Here is a 25,672-nt window from a genome sequence, read left to right as displayed (position 1 = left end):
TAAGGAGGGAGGGGAGGGGCGCGGGGCAGTTTGTACTCGTCCCTGGTGTGTAGGCGGAGCCTGTCTGATCTGTAGTCCCCGCCCCTGGGAGGGGCCAGAGCTCGTTTTGGGTCCAGTTCTGGGGCTGGTGTAGGTGGGGGCTGCTGAGAGTTTTGGAGTGGAAGGAGAGGGGCCCTCCTGAATGCCCCCCTGTGTGAGCGGTCTGGATGGTGGAATCCCGCCCCCATGACCCCCCACTTCGCGAGGCCCCATCCTATTGTCCTGGTGGCTACCCTACCCTGGGTGGGCATCGGAATATCTGGGAGGGGCATGGAGCGTCCTCAGTTTCAATAGACTATTTCAGAGTCACAGAAAAGTTGAGTTCGTAGTGTCCGGTGACATTGCTGTGTTGTTACACCACATTGGCGTTCCCTGATGGCGGTGGTCATTCAGGTGGCTTCAGTCCCCTCCCCAGTCAGGATTTGTGGGGTGCTGCTCACGAGTTTTATAGGCGGCCCCTCCCTTGTGGACTGTGTGGGGCCTCATGGTTGGACAGGCTTTTGGAAGGCGGCTTCAGTGTGAGGTGCTCGTCCTGCCCTGTCATATCAGGGTGGACAGTGAGCCTGCGCCCCTGGTTGACGTGTGCTGCCAAGGATCCCCAGCTGCCCCACTGGCCTACCTCTCCCCTGACTTTCACCCAACCACTTTGGTAGTGAGGGCTTGTGTGAGCCCCCTCAACAGGTTCTGGCCTCTTGCCCCTCATCTTTACTTCTGAAAACAGGGTTCTCTTCATGGGACCACTCCCAGGTGCACACACAGGGTGGGGGGCGGGTGGCTGGGGTGGCATTCTCATCTGTTGCCCTAGGGGAAGAATGTGGAAAATGACAGCAAAGCTGACTTCAGGGTCGGGGGGGGCTGCTATTCCACAACCCCCTCAACCGTGCACACACCCCTACCACCCCAGTCCCCTGCACACAACCCGCAGTGGGCCCCTGTGGACTTGCCCAGACTTTAGGTCCTGGCGCTGCAGTTGTTCCCCCCCCACCTTAGGAAAGGCCCTTTCTGCTCCCCAAATACAGGTCAGGTGGGTTAGGGTCTGCTTCTCTTGTCTCAGTAGGGACGCAGGTCTGCCTCCCAGTCTGGCTCCCGCGAGCATAGGTATGGTTGTTAGAACTCGGGTCTGCTCCACGCTGGCCCGTGTACTCCGGCTCCCCTGTGGCTCCTAGGTAAAAGCTCGGCCTCAGTGGTGACCCTGGCATCTGAGTCTGCACCCACCTTGGGCTGTTGGAGGTATGCAGACTCACACCTGACCCACCCAGTCTTGGAATCCTAGCCAATTCCCCAGTGACTCCTGAGTGTCTGTCGGTTGCTGCTTTTCCTTTGCTTTTGAAAGGTGGTGGAAATACCCACAACAAAGCCTAGCCAGTGACAGTTGTTGTCTTCTTCAAGTTGTGCATTCTTTCTCACTCTCCCTTTCCGAATCAGCTGCCCCCCCCCCCATGAACATGAACTCAGTGTCCCCAAAGCAAATACTCCCCCCTTTCCTCCCATTCCCGGTAACTACTACTAATCCTCCGTTTTTATGTGTTTTCTTAATTTCCTATAAGTGAGATCATACACTCGTTGTCCTTTTGTATCTGACTTATTTCACTAAGATCTTTTCACAGTTCATCCAGGGTCCAGGATGTGCATGAGAACTTCGTTTCTTTGTGGCTGAGTAGTCTTCTATTGTGTGTTTAGAACTACATCTGAGTTTGTTTTTTAGAATACTGTTTTATTGAGTGGTGAAAGTTTACACAGCAGGCTAGGTTTCTCACAAATTGTCAGGTGACTTTAGTTACATTGATCACATTTCTCTTACTTGCATTCTGGTTGTTCCATTTCCAGTGATCTAGTCTCCCTGCCCCCTTGTTTTCTTGTCTGTGCTGTCGAGTCATTTCAGATTGATAGTTCTTAAGTAGAACGCCAGCCTTCTAGCTTGTTGTTAAGTTCCATCTTGTTGGTACAGGATTTCAGAGGCTGTAAATCTTTACAGGAGCAGAAAGCCTCATCTTTCTCCATAGGAATGGCTGGTGGACTCGATCCACTGACCATATGGTTCACTGTCCGGTGCTTATCCTGTGGTGCCACCACGCTCCCGATCTTCTAGGGTATGTTCACTGAGAGGTGGTCTCAGAGGAGAGACTCGGTCCTGAGGTTATAGAGTGTGTCAGGGTGATAATCCTGGTGTCTTCTGGTCTCTTGTTGTTGTTATATGCCGTGGAATCGGTTCCGACTCATAGCGACCCTGCATGGGGTTTCCAAAGCTGTAAGTCTTTACGGGAGCAGAAAGCCCCATCTTTCTCCCATGGAACAGCTGGTAGTTTCGAACTGCTGACCTTGCTGTTCGCAGCCCGATTCTAGTGTCCATTTGGCGTTTAAACATCAGAATTTGAGCTCTGTCCATTGTCCTCCCACTGTATCCGAGTCCCCAGTCCACACTGTCAGTGGTGACAGCGAGGCACCATCTAGCTGTCCAGGTCTCATGCTTCCTGTAGGCATGTTTGTCTCCGCTTGTGTCACCTCTTGGCTCTTGGGACTTATGTTTGTCATCACGTCACTGGGGCTACACCTTGGACTGGGATTGCTGGGTTTGCACTCTTTCTATGTCCAGCTTTTGATAGATCTGTTAAGCTGTTTTCCACATCAGCTGCGCTGTTTTACGCTTCCACCAGCAATGAACGAGACTTCCTGTTTCTCCACAGCCTCGCCAACACCTAGTTTTGGTTTTGTTTTGTTTTTTGAACATTGCCTTTTTAATGTGCATGAGTTGGTATCTCAGTGTGGTTTTGATTCTCATATTCTGACTGGGCAAACATAGACTCTCATACTTCGGACATATTCTCAGGAGGGGTCAGTCCCTGGAGAAGGACATCGTATTTGGTACAATGGAGGGTCACTGAAAAAAAGGGAAGACCACCCCCCCAACCAGATGGACTGGCACAGTGGCAGCAGCAGTGGGCTCAGCTGTAACGACAGTTGTGAGGAGGGTGCACAACCAGGCACGGTTTCCTTCTGGTGTCACTGGGAGTTGGAACCGACTCGACAGCACCAGTGGCTAATGAAAGGCCTGGTAGCACAGTGGCTAAGCACTTGGCTGGTAACTGAAAGGTCGCCGTCCACACACTGGCCGCTCTGTGGGAGAAAGATTTGGCAGTCTGCTCTCGTAAAGATTTACGGCCTCGCTGTGAGTCAGAAGCCACTTGGTGGCAGTGGTTTGGGTTTGGAGGGGCTGGTGGCATCTAACATCTTTTCATCGTCTTGCTAAGTTGTTGGATAGTTTATTTTTTAATGTTTTATTGTGAATTATGTGATAGTTTACATGGGAGAACATTAGTTTTACACTCATCCTATCGTTTCATTGCCATGGTTACAATCCCCTCCATGCATCATCAACCAACCAAAGGGTATACCCTGCAAGCCTGCCCCTCAGTCATCAGCACACAGCCCTCTCCCTCTCTGGGTCTAAAGTCTCCAGCTGCTCCATCGCTCCATGTCATCATCTCTGCCTCCATCTCAGGCGTCACTGCTTCTCTGGGTAGGGTCCCGCTCTCCACTCTTCTCCCTTCATGGTCCCAGGGACCTTGGCTCCTAATCTGCCAAGTCAATCACTCCCCTCCTTTTGCCATAAAACATCTACCTTTACAATTCCAACCCTCAGAGTCAGTCCTGATAACAGTTATTCACTGTTGTATCACAAGAGACCCGTCTATATCTGGATAGTTTCTTAAGTCTCGACTTGATGGGTGATTTCTGCACAAGGTCACCTTTTCAGGTGGCCCTATGTGTCTGTCCCGTGTACTTCCACTCACAGCTGTCTGCCAGCACGGAGCCTCCAGACCTTCCTCTTTCTTTTCCTCTTGTTGACAGCTCTGAGCTGGAACCCACCCATTGAGAGCGCACCTTAGTTAGTGTCCCTGTTGTCAGCACCTCCGTCTCTCTGGACTCACCCTACTGACCCCCATACCCGAGGTCGCCCAGGCCCCAGGCCCACTTCCTCTGTAGTGCTAGTGAGGTGCCCACACACCCTGCCCCTGGTGTCTGACTCACCTGTGGTTGTCTTGGCAGTCACCAGCAGCTGAGTGGTTAAAACCAGGCGGGTTCTGGAGGCGAGAAGTCCAAAAATAGGGCACATGGGACTGAAGTCAGGGTGTGAGTTCATTCCTTCCTGAGGCTCCAGGGAGAAGCACCTGCAGCCCTTGCCCGCGCCCCTTCCTGCACCTTCGGTGGCGCCCTCTGTCTCTCCCCCCTCACGTCTCCTGCTCTGACTCTGCCCTCCCACCGTCCTGAGCTAAGGACCCTGTGATGTGGGATCATCTCCCACCTCCAGACTCTGCCCATCATCCGTCTGCGGGGTTCTTTAACTGTGCGAAATGCCGTGGTCCCAGGTCCTGGGGATCAAGGTGTGGACATCTTGGGGGCTGCTGTCTTGCCAACCATGAATTCTTTTCCCACATGACCACGGAGTGGACTCTGCTAACCTGCACTCCCGTGTGTCAGAGTGGATCTGTCCGTGGTTGCTGTTTGCTCTGAGGTGCCTCTGGGTAAACTCAAAACTGTAGCTGTCCAGTTAGTCCCTGGACAGTGTCCACTGTGTGACCCCTAGTAAGCTGGTAACCAAGGAAAATGCAGTGACAGAGTGTCTATGAAAGCGGAAGTCTCTGTTTGGGGTCACAGCACAGTGACCGTGCACGCCAGTCACCCAGCCGTCTTCCAGGACTCCTCGTGCCTCAATGACATCTCCAATGCCTCCATCTTATCCTCGTCCATGGACTCCCTGTCGGACATCGCAGACACGGCTGATTTCCCACCCGTTGACAGTCTCAGTCAGGTGCCCACCATCTGGGACGTGAGCACCGCCTCATCTGCCCAAGACAAGGTCAGTGGCCCAGCCCCTGGTCCCCAGCTGCCCCACCCATATACAGGGTACTGCTCAGCTGAGGCTAAGTCAGATTCCTGCACAGCCCAGAAAACAAGGGTCCGGACTGCAATGGTACCAGTGCCTCAGCCTACCTCAGCACGGGGCGTCCTCCCCAGGGTCTTTGCAGCTGCTTTTGTCTCCCTGTGGGTGCCCTTCCCTCCATGACTTCCTGTCAGCTTGGTGCTCTGAAGCAGTTGTGAGCAAGTCCCTTGCCCCGAGGGGAGATAGGCGGATAGCCCCTCCTGACTCCCAGTCCCACTGGACAATGATGGGACATTTCTGGGGGTCACCATACAGTACACAGGACAGTCCCCCTGCAGAGAATGAGGCAGTCCCAAATGCCTACGTTGCTAAGATGGAGAATTTGGGGGAAGAAAATTGAATTGGATCCCTGCTCACTCCCAAAGGTCTGACGGTGTAGAGCGGGCGGATCCTTCAAACCAAAGTCCAAAGCAAACCCATTAGCCGTGAGTTGGTTCCGACTCACAGCGACTCAAAGCTGATCTTGACGGGACCAAAGCCCCTGTCACTCTTGTGATTTTCTTCCTCTCTCCTCCCCACTCTGTGTGGATTTCACCGTGGGCAGCGTCCTAGGATGACGGGAGGTCAGATGATTATAGGGGTCAGTGGAATCCCTAAACCAGGATTCGTATCTGGGGCTCTCCTGCTGGTGATTTGGGACATTTGTAGGTGTCCCCACAGGGTGGGGGCTGCTACTCAACACCCCCCTGCCCATGACAGCTCCCCAGAGAAGGCTCCACCCATGTCAGCAGTGTCCAGAGGTAGCTTTGGCCTAGGAGGACAGGGGTGATGGAGTGGAGGAGGGCTGCGAGGCCACGCAGGGTTCCATGGGTGTTGTGGGCTATGGGCCTGGCCTGGTGGGAGCAGAGGGTCCAGATGGGTGGAACTGAGCCCTCAGAGCGGCTAGAGAGCCCGACTAGCATTCTTTGGAACACTTGGGGCGGGGGGCTCCCAGTGGGGGTGTCCTGTCAGTGAGGCCCAGTTGCCCCCAGCCCCAACCAGCCTCTGAGGTGGGGCTAAGAATGGGCGGGACCAGGGGCATGCTGAAGACCCCTGCCGAGTGTCCATCCTCAGGTTCCCCTAGAGGTTGCTGCTGGGTGTCTGTTGACCTGGCCGCATGGGGGGCGCCCCCAGGCTCCCCCAGCAGTGACCAGGTGGGCGGAAGAGAGACCTCCTGACTGGTCCCCGAGGACCGTGGCCCATGGGAACCATGACTCAGCCTTCCGGGAACCAGCCACTGTTTGCTCTGTGTGTGGTTTTTATCACTTGAGAAAGGAGAGGAGGCTGAGCGCAGGCCTGGGCCTCTGGTCTTCCTGTGTCTCGAGCCCACTTGCCCCACACTGACCCAGGGTCACGGGCTAGAAACGTCCTTGGCCTCCGGCCTGGGGTCCTGGTAAAGACTCTGGGGCTCAGTAGTCACGGCCCCATGTCTTTGTGTTTCCTTTCTCCATGCTCACGGTTTTTAACAGTGACTTCTTTCCTGCACTGTGGTAAAGTATCTATAACCTGAAACTTGCCATTTGAACTTTTTAAAGTGCCGTCCGAAGAGCCTCAGTGGTGCTGCCAAGGGGGACGGAGCTGGCCACCTGTCCCCATCCCATCAGGCTAACAGCCGAGGGAGCTCTGTGACATGAATGACATCTACCAAGCTGTGCCCCGTCACCATTGTCACATCTAGAACTTTCTCTTGCAATTGTTTAAGAGTGAAAATGTTCTAGAATGAACCCACTGTCCACAGTGCATCCTCAGCTCTTGACTCTGTAACAGCGGAGGCAGACAGCACCTTCACACACATCCCCGTGGCTACATCCCGACTCTGGTGTCCATATGGCCCTTCGGGGCCAGCAGAGCCGTCCTGTCTCTGCACCTGAGTGATGCTGTAAATCAGGGCATGTGGGTCACACAGCCACCTGGGTGTCACGATGCTGCTGTTGGCCTATGTCCCCTGTCCCCAAAATGCTCCTAAGGGGAGGTCTCCAGCAAGGGCACAGTGGAGCAACCTAGAAGCAGGCAGTGGGTGTCCCGTGAGAACGCAGTGGGTGTCCCATGTGAACACAGTGGGTGTCCCGTGTGAACGCAGGGGATGTCCCGTGTGAACACGGGGTGTCCCATGTGAACGCAGTGGGTGTCCCGTGTGAACGCAGTGGGTGTCCCGTGTGAACACGGGGTGTCCCATGTGAACGCAGTGGGTGTCCCATGTGAACGCAGTGGGTGTCCCGGTGTCCCATGAGAACGCAGTGGGTGTCCCATGTGAACGTAATGGGTGTCCCGTGTGAACACAGTGGGTGTCTCATATAAACACAGTGGGTGTCCCGTGTGAACACAGGGGGTGTCCCGTGTGAACATAGTGGGTATCCCATGGTGTCCCATGAGAACATAATGGGTGTCCCATGAGAACATATTGGGTCTCCCAGAAGCACACAGTGGGCATCGTGAGCACACAGCAGCTCTGCCTGCTTCTGCAGGTGGCATGGGGGTCCCTGTCCTTGCACCAGAACTAGCAGCTAAGCCCCTTTTCTGAGGTAGTCTGGGACTGGGGGAGGGGAGGTAGAGTGTGGCCTCACCTCACGGGGATGTGCCTATGCGGCTGAGGCGTGGGAACAGGCATGGGTGAGGGGCAGGCCGCAGCCTGAGCCCGGCTGGCTTCCCCTGATTTCTTGGTTCCCTCCAGCCCCAGCATTTCCTGCCCAGTGTGCCATTTCCCGGCCTTGAAGACCCTGTGCCCGCGCTCCCCGCTACACCACTTCTCATCAGCTACCAGGTGAGCCCCTCATGCTGCCTGCCCCTCCTGCCCAGGATCTAGGGGGGTGGGGAGTGTCCCCCTGCACCATCTGAAAGTTGAGCCGGCTGGGGTGCTGCCCCCCCCATCTTGTTAGTCGCAGAGCCAGCCTGAGGAAGAGGATGAGGCTGAGGAGGAGGAGGCTGAGGAGCTGGGCCACACGGAGACCTATGCTGACTACGTGCCCTCCAAGTGTGAGTGCCGGCGGGGTGCCTGGGGGCGGCAGCATTCCAGTGGGCGTTTTGTGTGCTGCCCGCAAAAGGCCAGAAACGGAGTGCCCGTCTCTCTGGCCCTTTCAGAAGCCTTAGGGCCAGGTGCTGCCCTCACTGAGCCCTGACCAGGAGTGTCCCCTTGTCCCCCCCACAGCCAAGATCGGAAAGCACCACCCGGACCGTGTGGTGGAGACCAGCACCCTATCGAGCGTGCCTCCACCCGACGTCACCTACGTGCTGACCCTGCCCTCCTCGGCCCTGGACAGCGGGGCCCTGTCTGCCCTACAGCTAGAGGCCATCACCTACGCCTGCCAGGTGGGTCCCTGCCCTTCCCCACATCCCAACACCCCGTGCACCCAGCCTGGTCAGCCTGCAGGCCATGACTGTCTCCCCGTCCCCCCAGCAACATGAAGTCCTGCTACCCAATGGGCAGCGAGCCGGCTTCCTCATTGGAGACGGGGCCGGTGTGGGCAAGGGCCGGACAGTGGCTGGCATCATCTTTGAGAACTATTTGAAGGGTAGGAAGAAGTCCTTGTGGTGAGTACCCCCCTATGTTCAGGGGCCCCCCGCTGGCCGCGGCCACCTGGACTCCCACCTGATCCCTGACCCACACCCAGGTTCAGCGTCTCCAACGATCTCAAGTACGATGCAGAGCGTGACCTTCGGGACATCGAAGCCCCCGGCATCGCTGTGCATGCACTGAGCAAGGTGGGGGTGCCATGGCCTCCCTGCCTCCCCTTCCCGTCTTCCCATCCTTCCCTGGGCCTCCCAGAAGGCCTGCAGGGGCCCCGGGCACCTCCACTGCCTGCCCTCCACCCCCAGCTTGTCCCTGGTTGTGTGGAGCCCTTTCCCCCTACTTCTGTCCATCTGCTTCTGGCAAGTTCCTCCTTCTGTCCTGGGTGGGGACTGGGCACCCAGCCAGCACTTTACTGAGTGTGGGAACTGAGGCTTGGAGGGGCACAGGGGCACCCCCAGGAGTGTCCATGACCAATCCCTCCCGCCCCCCAGACCAAGTACGGTGACAACACTACCTCAGAGGGCGTCCTCTTCGCCACCTACTCAGCACTTATTGGGGAGAGCCAGGCCGGCGGGCAGCACCGTACACGCATCCGGCAGATCCTCGAGTGGTGTGGGGCCACCTTTGACGGCGTTGTATCCTTGTGTGCAGTGATACCTCCGGGTGGGGCCACTCCTCATGGCCTCCTCCCTTCAGGGTGAGCCGCTTTGGGGCTGCAGGTCAAGAGGGTTTCCTTCCCCCTGTCACACGAGACTCAGCTCAGACAGCACCGCTTGGTCCCGCCCGCAGCACAAGGCCCCACACTGGTCCAGCGTGACTGCCTGGCCTCTTCCTTGTCCCCCTTGTTGGTCCTTTCGTCCATCCGACACAGACATCACAGGGAGAGGAGCACAATCCCGCCCTCGCACCTCCCTCCCCTCCTTCTGAAAAGGGTTAACGACACTGTTTTCTGACCAGCAAAATGGTGGCCCGGTGTTATGTCCAAGAACGTATTAAGGGTGGACATGCCCATGATCCCAAGTTCGAGCCATTTTCCAGCGTTGGGGTCCCCGTGTACCTGTTTCTGCACAGCTGTTCAGTGACACTGGCTGCACCCCTCAGTCCGCTCTCCCTACGAGCGCACCTTGCTCTGCTCCCTTCAGAGAGGTCGTCTATAGGAACTAGACATGAGTGACAGTCCTGTGTCGAGCGTGTCTGTCATGTCATCGTCCTGACAGCATGTGCTGCCTTTACATGTTGTTGTATTGTTGTATTCTCACAGCGTCCAGATCTCTTGGTGATGGTGTGCACACTCACGAGACCCCACACTGTATCCGTGTCTGACTCTCATGTGCCCTTTGAGACTTCACGGGCGGGAGGCCCTTAGTGTGCTGGTCCAGGACTGGACCCGAACTTACAAACTGCGGGTCTAGTTTCCAGCACTTTTTGCTCTGTTGTTGCTGACTGGTTCCTTTCCCTCCCTCCTCAGAGCAGCCCCACAGGAGAGCAGCACCCCGCCCCCCTTTCCAGGTGCTTCTAAACAGGCACCTGTAGAGAAACATCGAGTACTGGTGTGACTGGACTGCTCACTGTAAGGTCAGTGGTTCAAACCCACCAGCTGCTCCTTGGAAACCCTGTGCAGGATCACTGTGACTGGGAACCCACTCGGTGGCACGGAACAGCAGCAGCAGTAAGGAAGCATCACCTTGGGGTCTGATACATAAAGGGGACCCTGTGGAAGATGTCGAGTCGGCCCCCGACTCGCAGTGAGCTTGTGCAGTTGGAGCAAATTGCTGCCCGTGTCCTGCCAGCCCGTGGTCAGTTGTGAACTCACAGGGTTTTCATGGGCTGGTTGCCAGCCCTTTCTTCCTAATCTCTTTTAGTCTGGCAGCTTCGTAGCACATGGTGTGTCCGCTGGCAGGGGGACGTGGGGTTACCATAGGTTGGAATCAGCGTCATGGGAGCTGCTTTATTGTTTCCCCTGCACTTTGTCTTCAATACCATTGTTTGAATGTTGCGATGGCTGTGTATGCAGATAGAAGTGAGAATCCCAGGTAGTCATCCTGTTTCCCCACCTAACAGCTGGCCAAGCTGTAGCATCCGGTTACCATGGGAACTTGGCTGTGGCTCCCACCTGCCTCACTCCAATGGCCCTGTTTTTCTGTGTTCGCTGTGCCCTGGTCATCTTTAAGGTCTGCGTGATACTGTTGTAGGCCAGGTTTCCTGCCCCCCCTGGACCTGGCCTAGCCTGAGGCCACCATCCCTTCACCAGCTCCCCTCCCAGGAGCGATGTTGCCAAGTCCCCAGTGAGATGGGAGGGGCCAGGGCCCATGATGTCTCGAGAGCCTGTGTCCCCAGGGGATAGTCCTTAACCCCGTACACAACCAGATCGTATTTGATGAGTGCCACAAAGCCAAAAATGCCAGCTCCACTAAGATGGGCAAAGCCGTCCTGGACCTGCAGAACAAGCTGCCCCTGGCCAGAGTTGTCTATGCCAGCGCCACAGGTGAGGGAAGCCACCATCGACTAGCTATGTCTGTGCTCGCTCACATGTACTGCCATCGATTAGCGGTGCAGCATCTGCTCCCCACAGCCCTGGCTCTAAGGTTCGGGCTCCCTGTGCACAGTAGCTCTTGGCACCCCCCTGGCTGTGGGGACTTGGCTGAGACCTTTAGCTCTCAGTATGTAGCCCTCACTTGGGTATTCTCAGGCAGTGTTGAGGCTCCCCACCCTGATGCCCCCTCTCCCCAATGCCCAGGTGCCTCTGAACCACGGAACATGATCTACATGAGCCGCCTGGGCATCTGGGGTGAAGGTACGCCCTTCCGCACCTTCGAGGAGTTTTTGCACGCCATTGAGAAGAGGTGAGCAGGCGTCCTACCAGTGATGGGGGCTGTGGAGCCGCAGCCTGAGGCCTGGTGGTTTTGGTCCTGCCTGGCTTTCTGCTCACACTGCCTAGTTCTGCTGTGAGAAAGAGCCTCCCCTCACGCCATCTTCCTGCTCCCGCCATCCTGCCCTGCTGTCAGCTCTGCCCATAGGGGGGCGGGGGGACACTCAGTGTGAGTTTATCTGCTGTCCTCAGGGGCGTGGGCGCCATGGAGATCGTGGCCATGGACATGAAGGTCAGCGGCATGTACATTGCGCGCCAGCTCAGCTTCTCAGGGGTCACCTTCCGCATTGAGGAGATCCCACTGGTCCCCGCCTTTGAACATGTCTACAACCGCGCCGCCTTGCTGGTGAGTGTCCGCACCGCACCCAGTCCACCCAGTGCTGTAACCGTCCAGTTACCAGAGGGACACAGCCGGCCTCCCAGCCTTCACTGAGAGCTCGTCACTTCTCCTGACCACGGTGCTGTGGTTGGCTCTCTGGTTCACTCTCAGCTCACCCTCACAGCCCGTCCCAGGAGGAGCAGACGTGCACCATATGAGGGAACATCAGAAAGTCTGTGGGAAGATACCATTATCACTATTCTATTTCTCCATGATCTTTTTAATGGACCTTCATTTCTGGGGTGATTTGAGTTAGACTAAAGCCGGCTGTCCCTTGTGGCTGATGTTGGGGCCAGATCTTTGTTTGTACACTGTGGGGTGTAGAACAGCATCGTTCGCCTCCACCTACTCCATGCCAATAGTACCCTCCCAGTGGTGACAGCCACAAGTGTCCCCAGACTTCACCCAGTGTCCCTTGAGAGCAGAATCATCTTGGGTGAGGACCCTGCGGTTAGTGGAATCCACTGACCCCCCCCAAGAGACTACACCTGACCTCCGTACGTCCTCTGCCCACACTGCCTGGGGAGGAGAGAGGAGGGAAATGAGAGGTGCTGGCGGTCCCCCGGTGCACACCTGAGCCGGCAGCAGTTAACATCAGAGTATCAGCAGGCCAGACGTCCCTTCCCTGACCAGTGGGATGGGGTGGCCAGTGAGGCAGGAGTGCTGGTGGCACTCAGCAACCTGTCCTTGCAGTGGGCGGAAGCCCTGGGCGTGTTCCAGCAGGCAGCTGACTGGATCGGCTTGGAGTCACGCAAATCCCTGTGGGGCCAGTTCTGGTCAGCCCACCAGCGCTTCTTCAAGTATCTGTGCATTGCTGCCAAGGTTCGCCGCCTGGTGGAGCTGGCCCGCGAGGAGCTGGCCCGGGACAAGGTGAACAGAGTGGGCTTTGTGGGCCCTGGGCAAGGGGTGGGGAGGAGCGAGTCGGTAGGGAGCGATGGCCGGGGCCAAGCTGGCTCCCTGGAGGCTGACAGGCTGGCCCTCTGTTGCAGTGCGTGGTCATCGGGCTGCAGTCCACGGGTGAGGCGCGCACCCGCGAGGTGCTGGGCGAGAAGGATGGGCACCTGGACTGCTTCGTCTCAGCTGCCGAGTGAGTGAGCGTGGCTCGTCTGCACCCCCTCCCCAGGTGGTCTCTGTCGGTGCCACAGCCGCTGCCGGTGGACTGACTTAGAGCAGCCTCACTAGGGTCACTCTTTAGTGGGGGAGGAGTAGGAGCTCCCGCCCAGCTCAGATCGCCCCATCTCGTTTCTCTTGGCCATCAGTGTCCATCTCTGGGGACCCCTTGATGCTCTTCCCCCAGTGACATAGCAGCCTCGGCCTCAGAGCCCATGAAGTCAGACTCCTGCCCACGTGGGCTGCGCGTGACCCCACTCTCCCTTTCAGAGGTGTCTTTCTGTCGCTCATTCAGAAGCATTTCCCTTCCACCAAAAGAAAGCGGGACAGAGCCGCAGGCACTAAGAGAAAACGTAAGTACCTCCCACCGCCTCCAGCTCACTGCCGCCAGTCCTTGCCACCCCTGCACCCCTCTTCTAGCTGCTCCCTCTTCTTAAAGATTCACCCAGCCCATGAGGAGGCAGCGTTAGGACAGGGCCATGCAGCCCCTTTAAATGAGCAGCATGACTGGGCAGCCTGCTCCTCCCCACCCAGAAGACCCCAAGTTAGCAAACGTCAGCACCGCCCCCATACCATGGTCCTTGACAGGCAGGACATTAGACCTGCTGAGCTCAACCCTCACGCCCCGCTGGTGACTTTGCAGCAGGTCCATGCTGCTTGAAACGTGCTAGCTTTGTGGATTGGGGCCAGACCTCAAAGTTTCCCCAAGATGGGAAGTCAGCAGCAAACATGTTGTCTGGCTCATGGTAGAAAGAGGAGCCAGACAGCTATGGGCAGAGCCAGGCTCACCCAGCCTGGCCATCGGAGCTGTTGTAGGCAGAAGGGCACTTGGGCCTCTCTCTAAAGGACAGAACAGCTGTGTGAGACCAGGTGTGTGGCCTCCCCTCGCCCTTCTGACTGCAGGGAGGGGGGGGGTGGTGTCAGAACAGGCCCCGATCCCAGCCTTGTTGGGTGTTCGACCTCCCCGCAGCCTGCGTGCACTGCCCCATCGGACTTCAGGGAGGGTGGCCAAGCAGGCGTTTCTGCGAGTGGAGATCTCTGGCCTCGCTGGAGCAGGGGTGTCCAGTGCCTTTGTCTCCCAGTCGTCCTCTCGCCCTGGGCTCGCCACGTCAGCTCCTCTCCCGTCTCCTGCTGGTGCTGAGCCTGCTGGCCATCCTACAATGACAGCCTTCTCCCCATAGGGCGGCCACAGTGCCGAGGGACTAAGGCATCCCGGTTGGTGTTTGAGGTCGCGGGTGTGATTCGAATCAGCGACGATAGCAGCACTGAGTCAGATGCTGGCCTGGACAGCGACTTCAACTCCTCCCCCGAGTCCCTGGTGGATGATGACGTGGTCATCGTGGAAGCTGTCGGTCTCCCTGTCGATGACCGAGGTGAGAGCCAGTCTGTCAGAGTGCAGACACCAGCCCTTCTCCAAGCTAGCGGTGGGGGAGAGCGAGGCTCTGAGGAGGGATGTCAGGCCAGAACTGGGAGAACGTTTCTGACTCCATGCCTGCCCTGAGCCCGCTCTGATCCTGACTGCTCACCTTTCTTCCTTCCAGGCCCCCTGTGCTCTGTGCACCGGGACCCACAAGGCCCTGGGGTGATGGAGCGGGTGGAGAGGCTGAAGCAGGACCTTCTGGCCAAGGTTCGAGACCTGGGTCGGGAGCTGCCTGCCAACACCCTAGATGAACTCATTGACCAGCTTGGGGGCCCAGAGCGAGTGGCTGAGGTGAGGCCTGGCTGCTGGTCCTAACCCCCAGACTCGATGGCCCCTAACGCCCACCACCACCAGCAGTCTCCCCGATCTCCAAGGCCCTTCAGCTTTGATGCGCACTGTGGGCAGGAGCTGCGCCCCTCATCCTGCCTCTCCTGGTCCCCTGGGTGAAGTGCCTGGGCCTGGGGTTCTCAGGGCCTTATGGACCACTGACAGGTCACCCTGCTCTCTGCTGTGACCACAGATGACGGGCAGGAAAGGCCGAGTGGTGTCCAGGCCCGATGGGACGGTGGCTTTTGAGTCACGGGCGGAACAGGGCCTATCCATTGACCACGTGAACCTCAGGGAGAAGGAGCGCTTTATGAGTGGCGAGAAGGTGGGTAGCGAGGCGGGGCAGGGCGGGGCTAGGGGAGACTCATCCCTCCCCTTGGGACTTAGGTGCCTCACAGAAGCTACGTGTGATGCACACTGGTTGCATTTCATGGCCGCCTCTTAGACCCTGGCTTGGGACGTAGAAACAAAAGCCCCTCCCCTCCCAGGATTGACCTCTGTGAGGCTTCCAGACATCCCTGGCTGTGTCCTGGGCAGTGGCCTTTTCATTCTAAACCCACATGGACTCCCACTGTGCACAAAGATGCGGAGGTGGAGGCACGCAGGGTCCCTTCCCTTTGGGGAAGGGTAGGGGTGAATGCTCCAGATGACTGGGGCGTGAGCTAGGAAGGGGTTGCCCCAGGCTCTCTGCTGGGGCCTGTGCTGACCACCCCTGGTCTTGGCCCCCAGCTAGTGGCTATCATTTCGGAGGCCTCAAGCTCAGGTGTCTCCCTCCAAGCTGACCGTCGGGTGCAGAACCAGAAGCGGCGGGTCCACATGACCCTTGAGCTGCCCTGGAGCGCTGACCGTGCCATCCAGCAGTTTGGTGAGCCCCACCATCTGCCTCCTTAGTCCCACCCCTTGAACGCCCCCATGCTTCTCCTGCTGGGAGACAGGACCCTGAGAATCCTCTCTCTGCCCTCAGGCCGGACCCACCGGTCCAACCAGGTCTCGGCGCCCGAGTACGTCTTCCTCATCTCGGAGCTGGCCGGGGAACGGAGGTTCGCTTCCATTGTGGCCAAGCGCCTCGAGAGCCTGGTCAGTAGTCACAGGGTGGTGTAGAGGACTCCCAGAGGGAGGAGGAGGTGCGGCCTGAAGAGGTGGGTGGGACAGGGTGGAGAGAGGCGGGCCTGCGGGCTCTTACAGAGACTCACATCTCCCTAATAGGGGGCTCTGACCCATGGAGACCGCCGGGCCACTGAGTCCCGGGACCTGAGCAAATACAACTTCGAGAACAAGGTACTGACTGGCAGGTTCCCACCCCGAGTGGCAGGGCTGGGGTTGCTGGGAAGGAAGGGATCCCCAGGGCCCTCGTGACCTGGGCCCCCCTCTCTACTCAGTACGGTGCCCGGGCCCTGCACTGTGTCCTCACCACCATCCTGAGCCAGACAGAGAACAAGGTGCCCCTGCCCCAGAGCTACCCTGGAGGGGACTCGGCCTTTTTCCGAGGTAAGTGCCCAAGTGCTTGAGCAGCTGTTTGGGGAGGGGAGCGCTGGGATGCTAGAGACACCCTAGACCCACTCACAAAGGGGACATTTATCGTTCAAGGACGTGGGCCCTGGGACGGGCTTCTGGACAGAGGTGCTGCGGGGCAGGCCCCTCTGTCTCCAGGCCAAATAAAGGGGACAGAACTAAAGATGGGCATGTCTCCCGTTGTGCCTCCTTCCATCCCCCATGTTGGAGTGCCAGGGAACCTCCCACCCCCACCCTAGGCCCCTCTGTAGGCTCCTGATGCTAACAGGGTGATGGGTGGTCCCAATCCCCTCAAGGGAGGTCAGAGATAAAGAGACAGTCCCTCCCAAGCAGAGGTGGTGGGATCAACGTGAGCACCTCTCCCCTACCCCCACAGACATGAAGCGGGGACTGCTTTCAGTGGGCATCAGCGGCCGCGAGTCCAGATCTGGGTGTTTGGATGTGGAGAAGGGTGAGTGCCCCCCAGGGGGACTGGGCACGGAGGCCCCTGTGTGGGATGGGGTACAGGGCAGGGCGCTAGGCCTGGGGTGACACTCCATTTCCCCTCCCCCCCCCCCACCTGCCTGCCCAGACTGCTCCATCCCCAAGTTCCTGAACCGCATCCTGGGCCTGGAGGTCTACAAGCAGAACGCGCTTTTCCAGTACTTCTCAGACACCTTCGACCACCTCATCGAAGTGGACAAGAGAGAGGGCAAATACGACATGGGCATCCTGGGTGAGGGTCCCAGGTGCTGGGGGCAGGTCCCAGGGAAGGATCTCATGCTGGGGACCCTCATCCCATGTCTGCTCTCCTCTCCAGACTTGGCTCCAGGCATCGATGAGATCTACGAGGAGAGCCAGCAGGTGTTCCTGACGCCTGGACACCCTCAGGATGGGCAGGTGGTCTTCTACAAGGTAAGCAGGACCTGCCCCATTCCTGCATCTGCTGAGGTCGGGTGCCCACCCCCACCCATAATGGCTCTGTGCTATGGCAGATCAGCGTGGACCGCGGCCTACGATGGGAGGAGGCATTCGCCAAGTCGCTGGAACTGACAGGCGCCTATGATGGCTTCTACCTCTCCTACAAGGTGGGTCACCGGCCCAGCCGTGACTCCCCACCCGCGCCCCTGGCAGCTCCCTCTGTCGCACCTCACGCGCAACCCCTCCACTCTAGGTTAGAGGTAACAAGACAAGCTGTCTGCTGGCCGAACAGAACCGGAACAAGCATTTCACGGTCTACAAGCCCAACATCGGCCGCCAGAGCCAGCTGGAGACCCTAGACAGCTTGTGCCGCAAGTTCCGCTGGGTGAGGGCCCCCGCAACCCTCCTGTCCCCGAGGACCCCAGTCCCCCTCGGTCCAGTGGCTCACAGGCCTGTGTCCCTAGGTCACCGCGGAGGAGGCCCAGGAGCACTGGGAGAGCAATTACCTCTTCTCACTGAAGCACTGCAGCCACGTGGCCTGGTGAGGCGGTGGGGCGGAGCCCGAGCGGTAGGAGAGGGCCGGGAACTAGGAGGGTCCTTGCTGGGACCCCGGACGAATGGCTGAGCCCAGCACCCTTACCCCCTCGGCACAGGAACCAGCATTGCCGATTGGTTCAGGAGGGTAAGGACTGCGTGCAGGGTCTACGCCTGCGCCATCACTACATGCTGTGCGGGGCGCTGCTCCGCGTGTGGGGCCGCATCGCCGCCGTCATGGCGGAGATCACCAGCAGCAGCTACCTGCAGATCGTGCGCCTCAAGACCAAGGACCAGAAGAAGCAAGTCGGTGAGCCGAGCCGGTGGGGGCCGCAAGGGTGGGGGCTTGAGCGCGGGGCCGGGCCGGGTCCACCACAGTCCTGACGCCCACTCTCCACCCGGCAGGAATCAAAGTTCCCGAGGTCTGCGTGCGCCGCGTGCTACAAGAACTGCAGCTCATGGACTCCGACGTGAAGCGCAAGCGCAACTTGTCCCTCCCCGCGCCTCCGCCGTCCGGCCCACTTGAGCTGCCCTGCGGCCCCGGCGAGGTGCTGGACCTGACCTATAGCCCGCCTGCTGTGCCTTTCCCACAGGCCTCACACTTCGCCTTCCCGCCGCTGCCCGCAGAGCTGCCCCTACCCGCCGGCCCCAGCCTGCTGTTGGGCGCATCAGAGCCGGCGTCACTTCCTGATCCCATTGACATGCTGCACCGGGGCGGTTGCGACATTAACTTCAAGGAGGTGCTGGAAGACATGCTGCGCTCGCTGCAAACCGTGCAGTCTGCAGAGCCCCCAGGCCCACCGGGAGTGGGCGCAGCTATGGGGGGCGGGGGCAGCGGCGGAGGCCCTGAGCGGCAGAGCGTCATCCAATTTGGACCGCCCTTCTCCAGTTCCTAGGCCCGAGCACACCAGCCCACCGGAAGTTTGTGTAATGAGGTCCTAGTGTATGCCGACAAGTTTCCAAGCAGGACTGAAGGAGGGGTGGCCGCGCCTAGCCCACCGGGCCTCACAGTGCCTTCCCCGAGCCAACCCTCCAAGGGCCTGGCTGATCGGGACCTACCGGTGCCTGGGCAGCAACCCCCAGAGGTTGGTCCATTCTGGGGGGGTCGTCTGGGCCCCATGCAGCCCCCCTGCTCAGGATGGGAGTATAGGGAGCTCCGAGGCAGGCCCTGGGGGTGGGGGTCCAGGACCTTTTGTGTGCCTCTCTACTCCTATTCCCCCACCCCTCAGGCAGGTGCCCTGGGCCAAGGGGCGCCCAGCTCTATCCTACCCACTGTACAAGGCCATATCTGTGGTCAAACGAACCCCTGAAATCCGTGAAACTGGGTGGTTCCAAGAGCTGGAGACTCAGGAAACCCCAGGTGCTCAGGGTCGCCTCCCCTCCCCCTCTCGGGGGCATGCCCCCATTAATATATGCAATGCCCCGCCACCTGCCCAGCACCTCGTGCTCCCTAAGTTATTGCGCGGCAGCCTCCTCTAGGCCCTGGGGTGGGGGCCTTTCTAGTATAGTGTATTTATAATGAATTCCTATGTATATATGTAAAGAGATTTTTAAATATATGTGCCTACTACTTTTGACCACTTCCCACACTGTCTGCTCCTCAGGCATATGCCTTTCGGTCTTCTAGCTGGGCTAAGATGGGGGCGGGCGGGCGGGAGGGAGAGCAAGAACTAAGAAGGGTCTGACTGCCCAGGCTCACTCACACAGGGCGGGATAGTGAGTCCCAGGGGTCCTTTGCCTAGGGTGGCACCCATTCCCTGGGGCACAGGGCTCTCCTCTTCCCCAGAAGCCTCTAGCCAACTGCCCAGCTGTACTGAGCCAGGGATGTTCCTGAGGGGGTGGGCTCAGGTGGGAGGGGAGCAGGTCAGCTAAGGCTAATCAACCCTTTGCAGCAGGGTCCCCCTCAACTGCTGGCCCCTCCCCTGTGGCGCAGCCCCCACCCCAGGTGTCCTGTCTCAGCCTAGCCCAGAGCAAATCCTGACTTGGTGACTGTTGCTTCAACACAGATTTGCCTCTAGGTCAGGCATTTGTAGGAATTTACAGGGATTAACTCTGCAGGACCTGCTGGGCCAGGTCCAGCATTCAGGACTCTGGGCTTAGAGACAAAGGGGTGGAGCCCATGACCCAGCTCTATTCCCTGAAGGGACAGAGGGAGCCATCAGCTCTCAAAGGAGTAAGGGGCCAGCCAACCGATTGGAACGTTTTTTTATTCCCACAAGGCAAAAAAGGGGGGACGCCCCACCGTGGGCCTCAGGACCTTCCTCCGGCAGAGATGCACGCCGGGTTCTCGGGTCGGCCCCACCAGCGGGCTGGTTTGCAGGCAGACCGTCATGGGTGCCGGATGGAAGGCTCCAGGGACACAGGGCAGTGTGGGCAGGGGGCGGGGGACACGCTCGTGGGACTAGAGGTAGCTGGGCAGGTCCTTCTCGATCACCTGCAGTGGGGGAAACGAAGGTCAAGGTCTTCCTTTCCCCACCACCCGTATCCTGAGTCTTCAGCGCAGCACTTACCAGGGGTTCCTCCATGGGACCGTACCGCTTCACCACACAGCCGTTCTTGTCGATGAGGAACTGTGGGATGGACAGAGTCAGGGCTAGCACGTGAGGTCCAGCGAGGGTCCAGCGAGGACGGGAACACAGGTCAGGAGAAGTGAGGAAACCCCCACCCCATGCCACACCCCCTTACCTTGGTGAAATTCCATTTGATGGCACTACAAGAAAAGAACAGGGTCAGAGAGAACGCCCTTCCCGCAGCCCCGTCCACGTCCACAGCCCGGCCCATGGCCCCGGGACACTCACTTCCCCAAGATGCCCCGCCCCTTAGGCTGGACTTTCATCCACTTCCACAGCGGGTGGGCGTCGTCACCATTCACACAGACCTTGCTATACATATCGAATTTGACGTTATAGCCGGCAGCGAACTCTTTAATCTCGGCATTGCTCCCAGGTTCCTGTGGTGACCGGGCACTGACAGTTAATGGGAGGGAGCGGGCCTGAAAGGGCTCTCTGGACCTGGTCCCTCTGCCTGGCCCTACTTTAAGTCCCACCCCCCAGATCCTCTTGGCAGGCCCTCAGGCCCCGCCCCCAGACTCCAGTTGGCAGAGGGCCTGGAGCTACCCACCTGCTTCCCAAACTGGTTGCAGGGGAAAGCCAGGATGCGTAAACCGCACTCAGCATATCGGGCGTGCAGGTCGACTAGCTGAGTATAGTTTACGTCTGTTTTGCCTCATTGCGAGGCCACGTTGGTAACGATGCACACGAAGCCCCTGCAGGAGAGGTCACAGAACCATGGTCAGGCCACCTGCCCATCCCACCGTGCGCCTGGCCCGCCTCCCGGACTCCCTCCCAGAGGCGGATACACACCGGTACTTGTCCAGGCTCACCATGCGCCCGTCGATGTCCTTGGCCGAGAATTCATGCATGGAACGGGCGCAACGCCAGTCATCGCGGGACGCACACTGCAAGACAAGTGGAGCTAAACAACCGGCGATGGGGGGATGACGGCGACGGCAACAGAGGGGGCCCCGCCTGGGATCCGTGCCCTAGGAAACCTGGGCCCCGGGGCAAGAAAAAGAAGGCGGCAGGCTTCCCTTCATGGTACGCATGCCCCCTGCCCGCAGACGCTGGGGGCCCCCTGAGAACTCAAGACCCCACGGGGGTAGTGGGCTGACCCGCCCTGCGCAGCCCGCCACCTTCCGCCGAGGGCGCGCCCTCCGTCTCCTGCCCGCATGGGCCTTTCGCCTGGTCGCGGTTCCACGCCGCCGCCCGCCCCGGCCCCGGCCCCGGCCTTTGCACTGGCGCCTCGGGGAGGCGGCTTGTGGGCGGCCCATGTCGGCTGATGTCAGGCCGCGCCAGTGCCCTGCGAGCGCTACGACGTGGGACAAAGGGCCAGTAGTCAGGACGCCCGGACTGTGACGCCACCGCTCCGGGGCCTGGGGGTGGGCCGGCGGGGGAGGGGCGCGCAGCGGTCGCATGACTCGCGTTCCCCACCCTCGCGCCTGAGCCCGAGCCCTCGTCGTCCCTCCGGCCCTGGAAACAGATACGCAACCCCTAACTGTCCTCCCGCTTCCGCCCAGCTATCGGACCCGGCCGGGTGGGTACAAGAAAGGTGACTTGAGGACAGAAACCGACGCCCCTTCCCCAGCGGCAGGACACCCGCCCCGCCACAGCCTCACTAGCGCGGTGTGCCAAGAGAAGGTGACCAAAGGGGCCGCCCTCTCAGGCCAGGGGTCAGAACCCGACGCGCCCCAGTGGCTAGAAAGCCGGGCCCCCACCCCGGCCCGCGCGCCGGCCCAACGGCCCAACCTAACCGCCGTTTACCATGGTGCTGGCTAAGCCTGGCACGGCTATAGATCCACACAGCAGCGCCGGCTTCAGCAGGCGGCAGAGACGGCTGAAGCTCATCGCAGCGACAGCGGGGGGCTTAGGAGCAGCAGCTCCTCCCCTTATCCCGCCGGCCAATGGATGCGCCGCGCCCCGCCGCACCTCCCCGCCCCTGGCCACGCCTACACTCAGTTCATTGGTCAGTCCCATCAGCACCGAGGACACGTGGCTTTGTCGACCAATAGGAGGTCGGAGTGAGGGATGAGGGGAGGCCGTGCCTGAACTTTTGTTGGGATCGGTGACTGCGCATGCTCGTCTGGGGCAAGTGGCCGCGTCCACGCAGACCGCGCTTCGGAGGATTGCAGACAGTTAGCCGGGTTATTGCCAGCAACGCTGGCGGAATGGCTTACAGCTGGAAACTCGTGTATGAGAGAGAATCGTCCCCTCTTTAGAGACTGTTGTGGTTTTAACTCATAAAATCAAGTTACTGTTAAGTGCCATCCAGTTGGTTCAAAATCAAGCTGAGTTGGGTCTAACTCCTGTGCAGGCTCAGGCAGGTGGCCAGCGTTTCCCCCACACTCGGAGTGACGGGTTTGCTGCGAGATTCTGGGCTCCTCAAGACCCTGGCCCCTTCTATAGGGCCCCCAAGATCCTGGTCCCATCTACGGGGGCTCAGCACACCGGCCCCATTGTATAGGGGCCAAGGAATGGGTTTTTTGCATTTCAGTTTGTATCGTAGGTGCACGTGGAGCGTGAGGACAGTTAGGAAACGTTTGGCTGGGAACGTTCTTGACCCCCATGTTCCACTCCTTCCTCCGAGAACAGACAGGCACTCACGGAATCTGAAGTCTAGAGGGTTGAACTTCTAACCCTCTCTCAACCTCAAGTGCCACCCTGTATAGGGTTTCTGAGGAGCAGCTGGTGGGCTTGAACCGCGAACCTTGCTGTCCAGTGTTTTTTGTTATCTTAGTTACACACCAGGACTCCCTCGCAATCTGTAGGTATTTACAAAAATGCTGGACTCTTCTTGTCTCAGCAACCTCAGGGCCTCAGGGCCGCCTCCTTCTTGGGTTCTGAGTCATTAACATTCCACTACTCCCCTGCCCCCTCGCCTGCTGCCCTTTGGACCCAAGGGAACTGTGGACTGCCCCGTGGCTGGCTTCTGCTTTTTGTCTTGCGCTTACCTCTCACCCCATTCTGAACCCCCAGCTATGGACATTTATGCGGGTTCATTTATGGTACTGTGGGTCTCACCCTGTCCCCAGACCTACCAAAAGACAAAGCAGGGGGTCTTTGATGGACATGGATGGAGGGACACTGGCCGGAGCTAGTACCAAGATGGCTTCTAGGAGTCAGTTTGGCCCAGGGCCTCATTGTCTCATTTCTCAGGAAGCTCCCCCCTTTCCTCCCACCGCCCCCTCCATCCCTGGGCCAGCACTGGGCTAAGTGACCACACTGACCCTGTTCACGCCAAGGGAGGTTCAACTTTTTCCAATTTTGCTGGAGTTGTATCTTGCAAGTTTGGCATAAACACTGGAATAGTTATTTCAGGAGTGTTTGTCAGCATCCCCTGAAAAGCAGAGTTGGGGCACCACCCTCATGTGTGTGTGGGGGGGAGGGGGGAGTAGTGGCCTCCCTCCCCATGTTCCTGACTTGGAGAGGGCTCTGGGTAGGGTTCCCTCGGCTGCTCCAGGCTCTGAGATGGAAGGGCAAGTGGAGCGTCACAGCTTTGCCCAAGTGACTCCTATCTACAGATGGTGAAATGGAGTCTGGGAAGCCTCAAGGCTCCAAGATAGTGTCCAGAGTTAAGGCTTCACTCTGCAGTAAGGGAGGGAGCTCAGGGGTGAGGCCCTTCCTACTAGTCCAGTACGGACCAGGATGGGAGTCTGGTCCCATTCTACCGTGTCTTTAATTAAAAGTTTTATTGACATAACACTCACCTGCCATAAAATTCGCTATTTTACCCATTTCATCATGTACCGTTCAGTGGAGTTTATTACAGCTGCAGACCTGTGCAACCTCCCCTCACTGTCTAGTTGTAGCTCATGATCTAGTTCATGCTGTTCTTGCACATGATAGTTTCAGAACATTCTCATCACCCCAAAAGAAACCCCATATCCATGAACAGTCATTCCCCAGCTCTTTGTGGTTGTTGTTAAGAGCCACAGGGTCGGTTCTGACTCAGCAATCCTGTATAGGGTTTCCAAGGGTCGGCCGGTGAGTTTGAACTGCTGACCTTGTGGTTCAAAACACCCTTGGGATCCAGTGCTTATCCTGCATGGTACACCAGGAACAATCCACTCTCTGTCTCTACATTTGTCTAGGTTCTTCCTTGTTACAGCCCATCAGTACTTAGGGCCACTTTTTTTTTTTTAACGTTTTTATTGTGAATTCTGTGATAGTTTACATGGGAGAACACCAGCTTTACATTCATCCTATCCTATTTCGTTTCATTGCAATGATTACCATCCCCTACAGACATCAGCAAACAACCAAAGGGTATACCCCACAAGCCTGTCTCTCCCCCTACCCCCCCCCAGCCGTCAGCACACAGTCCCTCTCCCTCCCTGGGTCTACAGTCCCCAGCCACTTCATCTCTCCACGTCGTCTCTGCCTTCACCATTGGCATCATTGCTTCTCTGGGTAGGGTCCTGCACTCTGCTCTTTTCCCTTGATGGTGCAAGGGGCCTCAACTCCCCTCCTTTTGTTACAAAAATCTACCTTTACGTTTTTCAGTCCCCTTTTGGCTGAGTGCTATCCCATGTGTGGATGGGCCACATTTGGTTCACACGCTCAGCTCATCTGCTGTTGAGCACTTAGGTTGTCTGTGTCTTCTGGTACCACGAATACTGCTGTGGTAAACATGGGTAACATGATTGTCTGTAGATGTTCTCTTTCAGTCATTTCTGTTGTGTAGATGCCAAGGAATGGAATTGCTGGGTTACGTGAGTGTTCAGTGAACTGCTGAAATGGCTCTCTAACCATAGTTTGTACCGCCACCAAAGACTGCATTGTTGTTCAGTGCTGTCAAGCCAGTTCTGACTCGTGTCAACCTTGTATAAGGTTTACGAGGAGCTGCTTGTGGGTTCGAACTGCCGAACCTGCAGTTCAAACCAACCTTGTGGTCTAGTGCTTATCCTACACACCAAGACTCCAGGTGTGAGGTGTTTGTGGCCCTCAAAGAGGACTGGATAACTTGTTTAAAATGTAAAGAAGACACATGGTACCCTTGTGGGGTTGCTGTTGTTAAGGAGCATGGAGTCAGTTCTGACTCATAGTAACCCAAGACACAATAGACCAAAACAGGACCAAGTCTTGCACCATCTTTGCAATTGCTGCTGTGTTTGAGCCCACTGTATGTAGCTGTCACTGTGTTAATCCATCTGGGGGGGGGGTCTCCCTCTTTTTTTGTTGTCTCTCCACTTTCCCAAGTATGATGTCCCTCTCCAGGGACTGACTGGTCCCTTCGGATAACATGTCCAAAATATGAGACATGAAGTCTGGCCATCCTGGCTTCTAAGGAGCACTCTGGCTGTACTTCTTCCAACATAGATTTGTTTGTTCTTTTGGCAGTCCATGGCACTTTTAACATTCTTCTCCAACACCATAACTGAATTCTATGTTGTTGTTAAGACTCCTAGAGACTCTGTGTAGGGTTTACGAGGAGGAGCTGGTGGGTTTGAACGGCTGACATTGGGGTTCGCAGTCCAGCGCTGATCCTAATTTATTGCCAAACTTTCGCGTGCATATGAGGTTATTGAAAATACCATGGCTTGGGTCAGGTGCACCTTAGTCCTCAAGCTGACATCTTTGCTCTTCAACACTTTAAAA

At 58.0% G+C, this 25,672-nt stretch overlaps 2 protein-coding genes across 2 annotated transcripts in view; one reads left to right on the top strand and one right to left on the bottom strand.

Annotated features, from left to right (window-relative positions):
- SBNO2 (strawberry notch homolog 2 (Drosophila)) overlaps window positions 1–18,415 on the top strand; it is a 39,669-nt gene extending 21,254 nt beyond the window's left edge. The window contains exons 4-31 of the mRNA XM_006876713.1: window positions 4,736–4,897; window positions 7,638–7,721; window positions 7,837–7,933; window positions 8,106–8,266; window positions 8,355–8,488; window positions 8,569–8,659; window positions 8,960–9,103; window positions 10,836–10,953; window positions 11,206–11,311; window positions 11,530–11,683; window positions 12,410–12,586; window positions 12,706–12,803; window positions 13,097–13,179; window positions 14,008–14,199; window positions 14,368–14,537; window positions 14,767–14,898; window positions 15,303–15,438; window positions 15,538–15,650; window positions 15,780–15,851; window positions 15,953–16,061; window positions 16,462–16,536; window positions 16,657–16,800; window positions 16,885–16,979; window positions 17,060–17,152; window positions 17,239–17,370; window positions 17,450–17,526; window positions 17,639–17,829; window positions 17,925–18,415. Of these exons, the coding sequence (XP_006876775.1) occupies window positions 4,736–4,897; window positions 7,638–7,721; window positions 7,837–7,933; window positions 8,106–8,266; window positions 8,355–8,488; window positions 8,569–8,659; window positions 8,960–9,103; window positions 10,836–10,953; window positions 11,206–11,311; window positions 11,530–11,683; window positions 12,410–12,586; window positions 12,706–12,803; window positions 13,097–13,179; window positions 14,008–14,199; window positions 14,368–14,537; window positions 14,767–14,898; window positions 15,303–15,438; window positions 15,538–15,650; window positions 15,780–15,851; window positions 15,953–16,061; window positions 16,462–16,536; window positions 16,657–16,800; window positions 16,885–16,979; window positions 17,060–17,152; window positions 17,239–17,370; window positions 17,450–17,526; window positions 17,639–17,829; window positions 17,925–18,415 (3,831 nt within the window). The remainder of the gene's footprint in view (window positions 1–4,735; window positions 4,898–7,637; window positions 7,722–7,836; window positions 7,934–8,105; window positions 8,267–8,354; window positions 8,489–8,568; window positions 8,660–8,959; window positions 9,104–10,835; window positions 10,954–11,205; window positions 11,312–11,529; window positions 11,684–12,409; window positions 12,587–12,705; window positions 12,804–13,096; window positions 13,180–14,007; window positions 14,200–14,367; window positions 14,538–14,766; window positions 14,899–15,302; window positions 15,439–15,537; window positions 15,651–15,779; window positions 15,852–15,952; window positions 16,062–16,461; window positions 16,537–16,656; window positions 16,801–16,884; window positions 16,980–17,059; window positions 17,153–17,238; window positions 17,371–17,449; window positions 17,527–17,638; window positions 17,830–17,924) is intronic.
- A 1,505-nt stretch (window positions 18,416–19,920) lies between these two features.
- Window positions 19,921–21,922, bottom strand: GPX4 (glutathione peroxidase 4). Its single transcript, XM_006878365.1, is given in 7 exon segments — window positions 19,921–19,953; window positions 20,030–20,089; window positions 20,205–20,229; window positions 20,318–20,469; window positions 20,640–20,784; window positions 20,882–20,976; window positions 21,839–21,922. Coding segments are annotated over 7 exon segments (594 nt in total).
- Between the last annotated feature and the right edge of the window lie 3,750 nt (window positions 21,923–25,672).

This window comes from Chrysochloris asiatica, unplaced genomic scaffold, assembly GCF_000296735.1.
Source record: "Chrysochloris asiatica unplaced genomic scaffold, ChrAsi1.0 scaffold00409, whole genome shotgun sequence".
Lineage (NCBI taxonomy): Eukaryota > Metazoa > Chordata > Mammalia > Afrosoricida > Chrysochloridae > Chrysochloris > Chrysochloris asiatica.
This window is presented reverse-complemented; position numbering and strand designations above follow the sequence as displayed.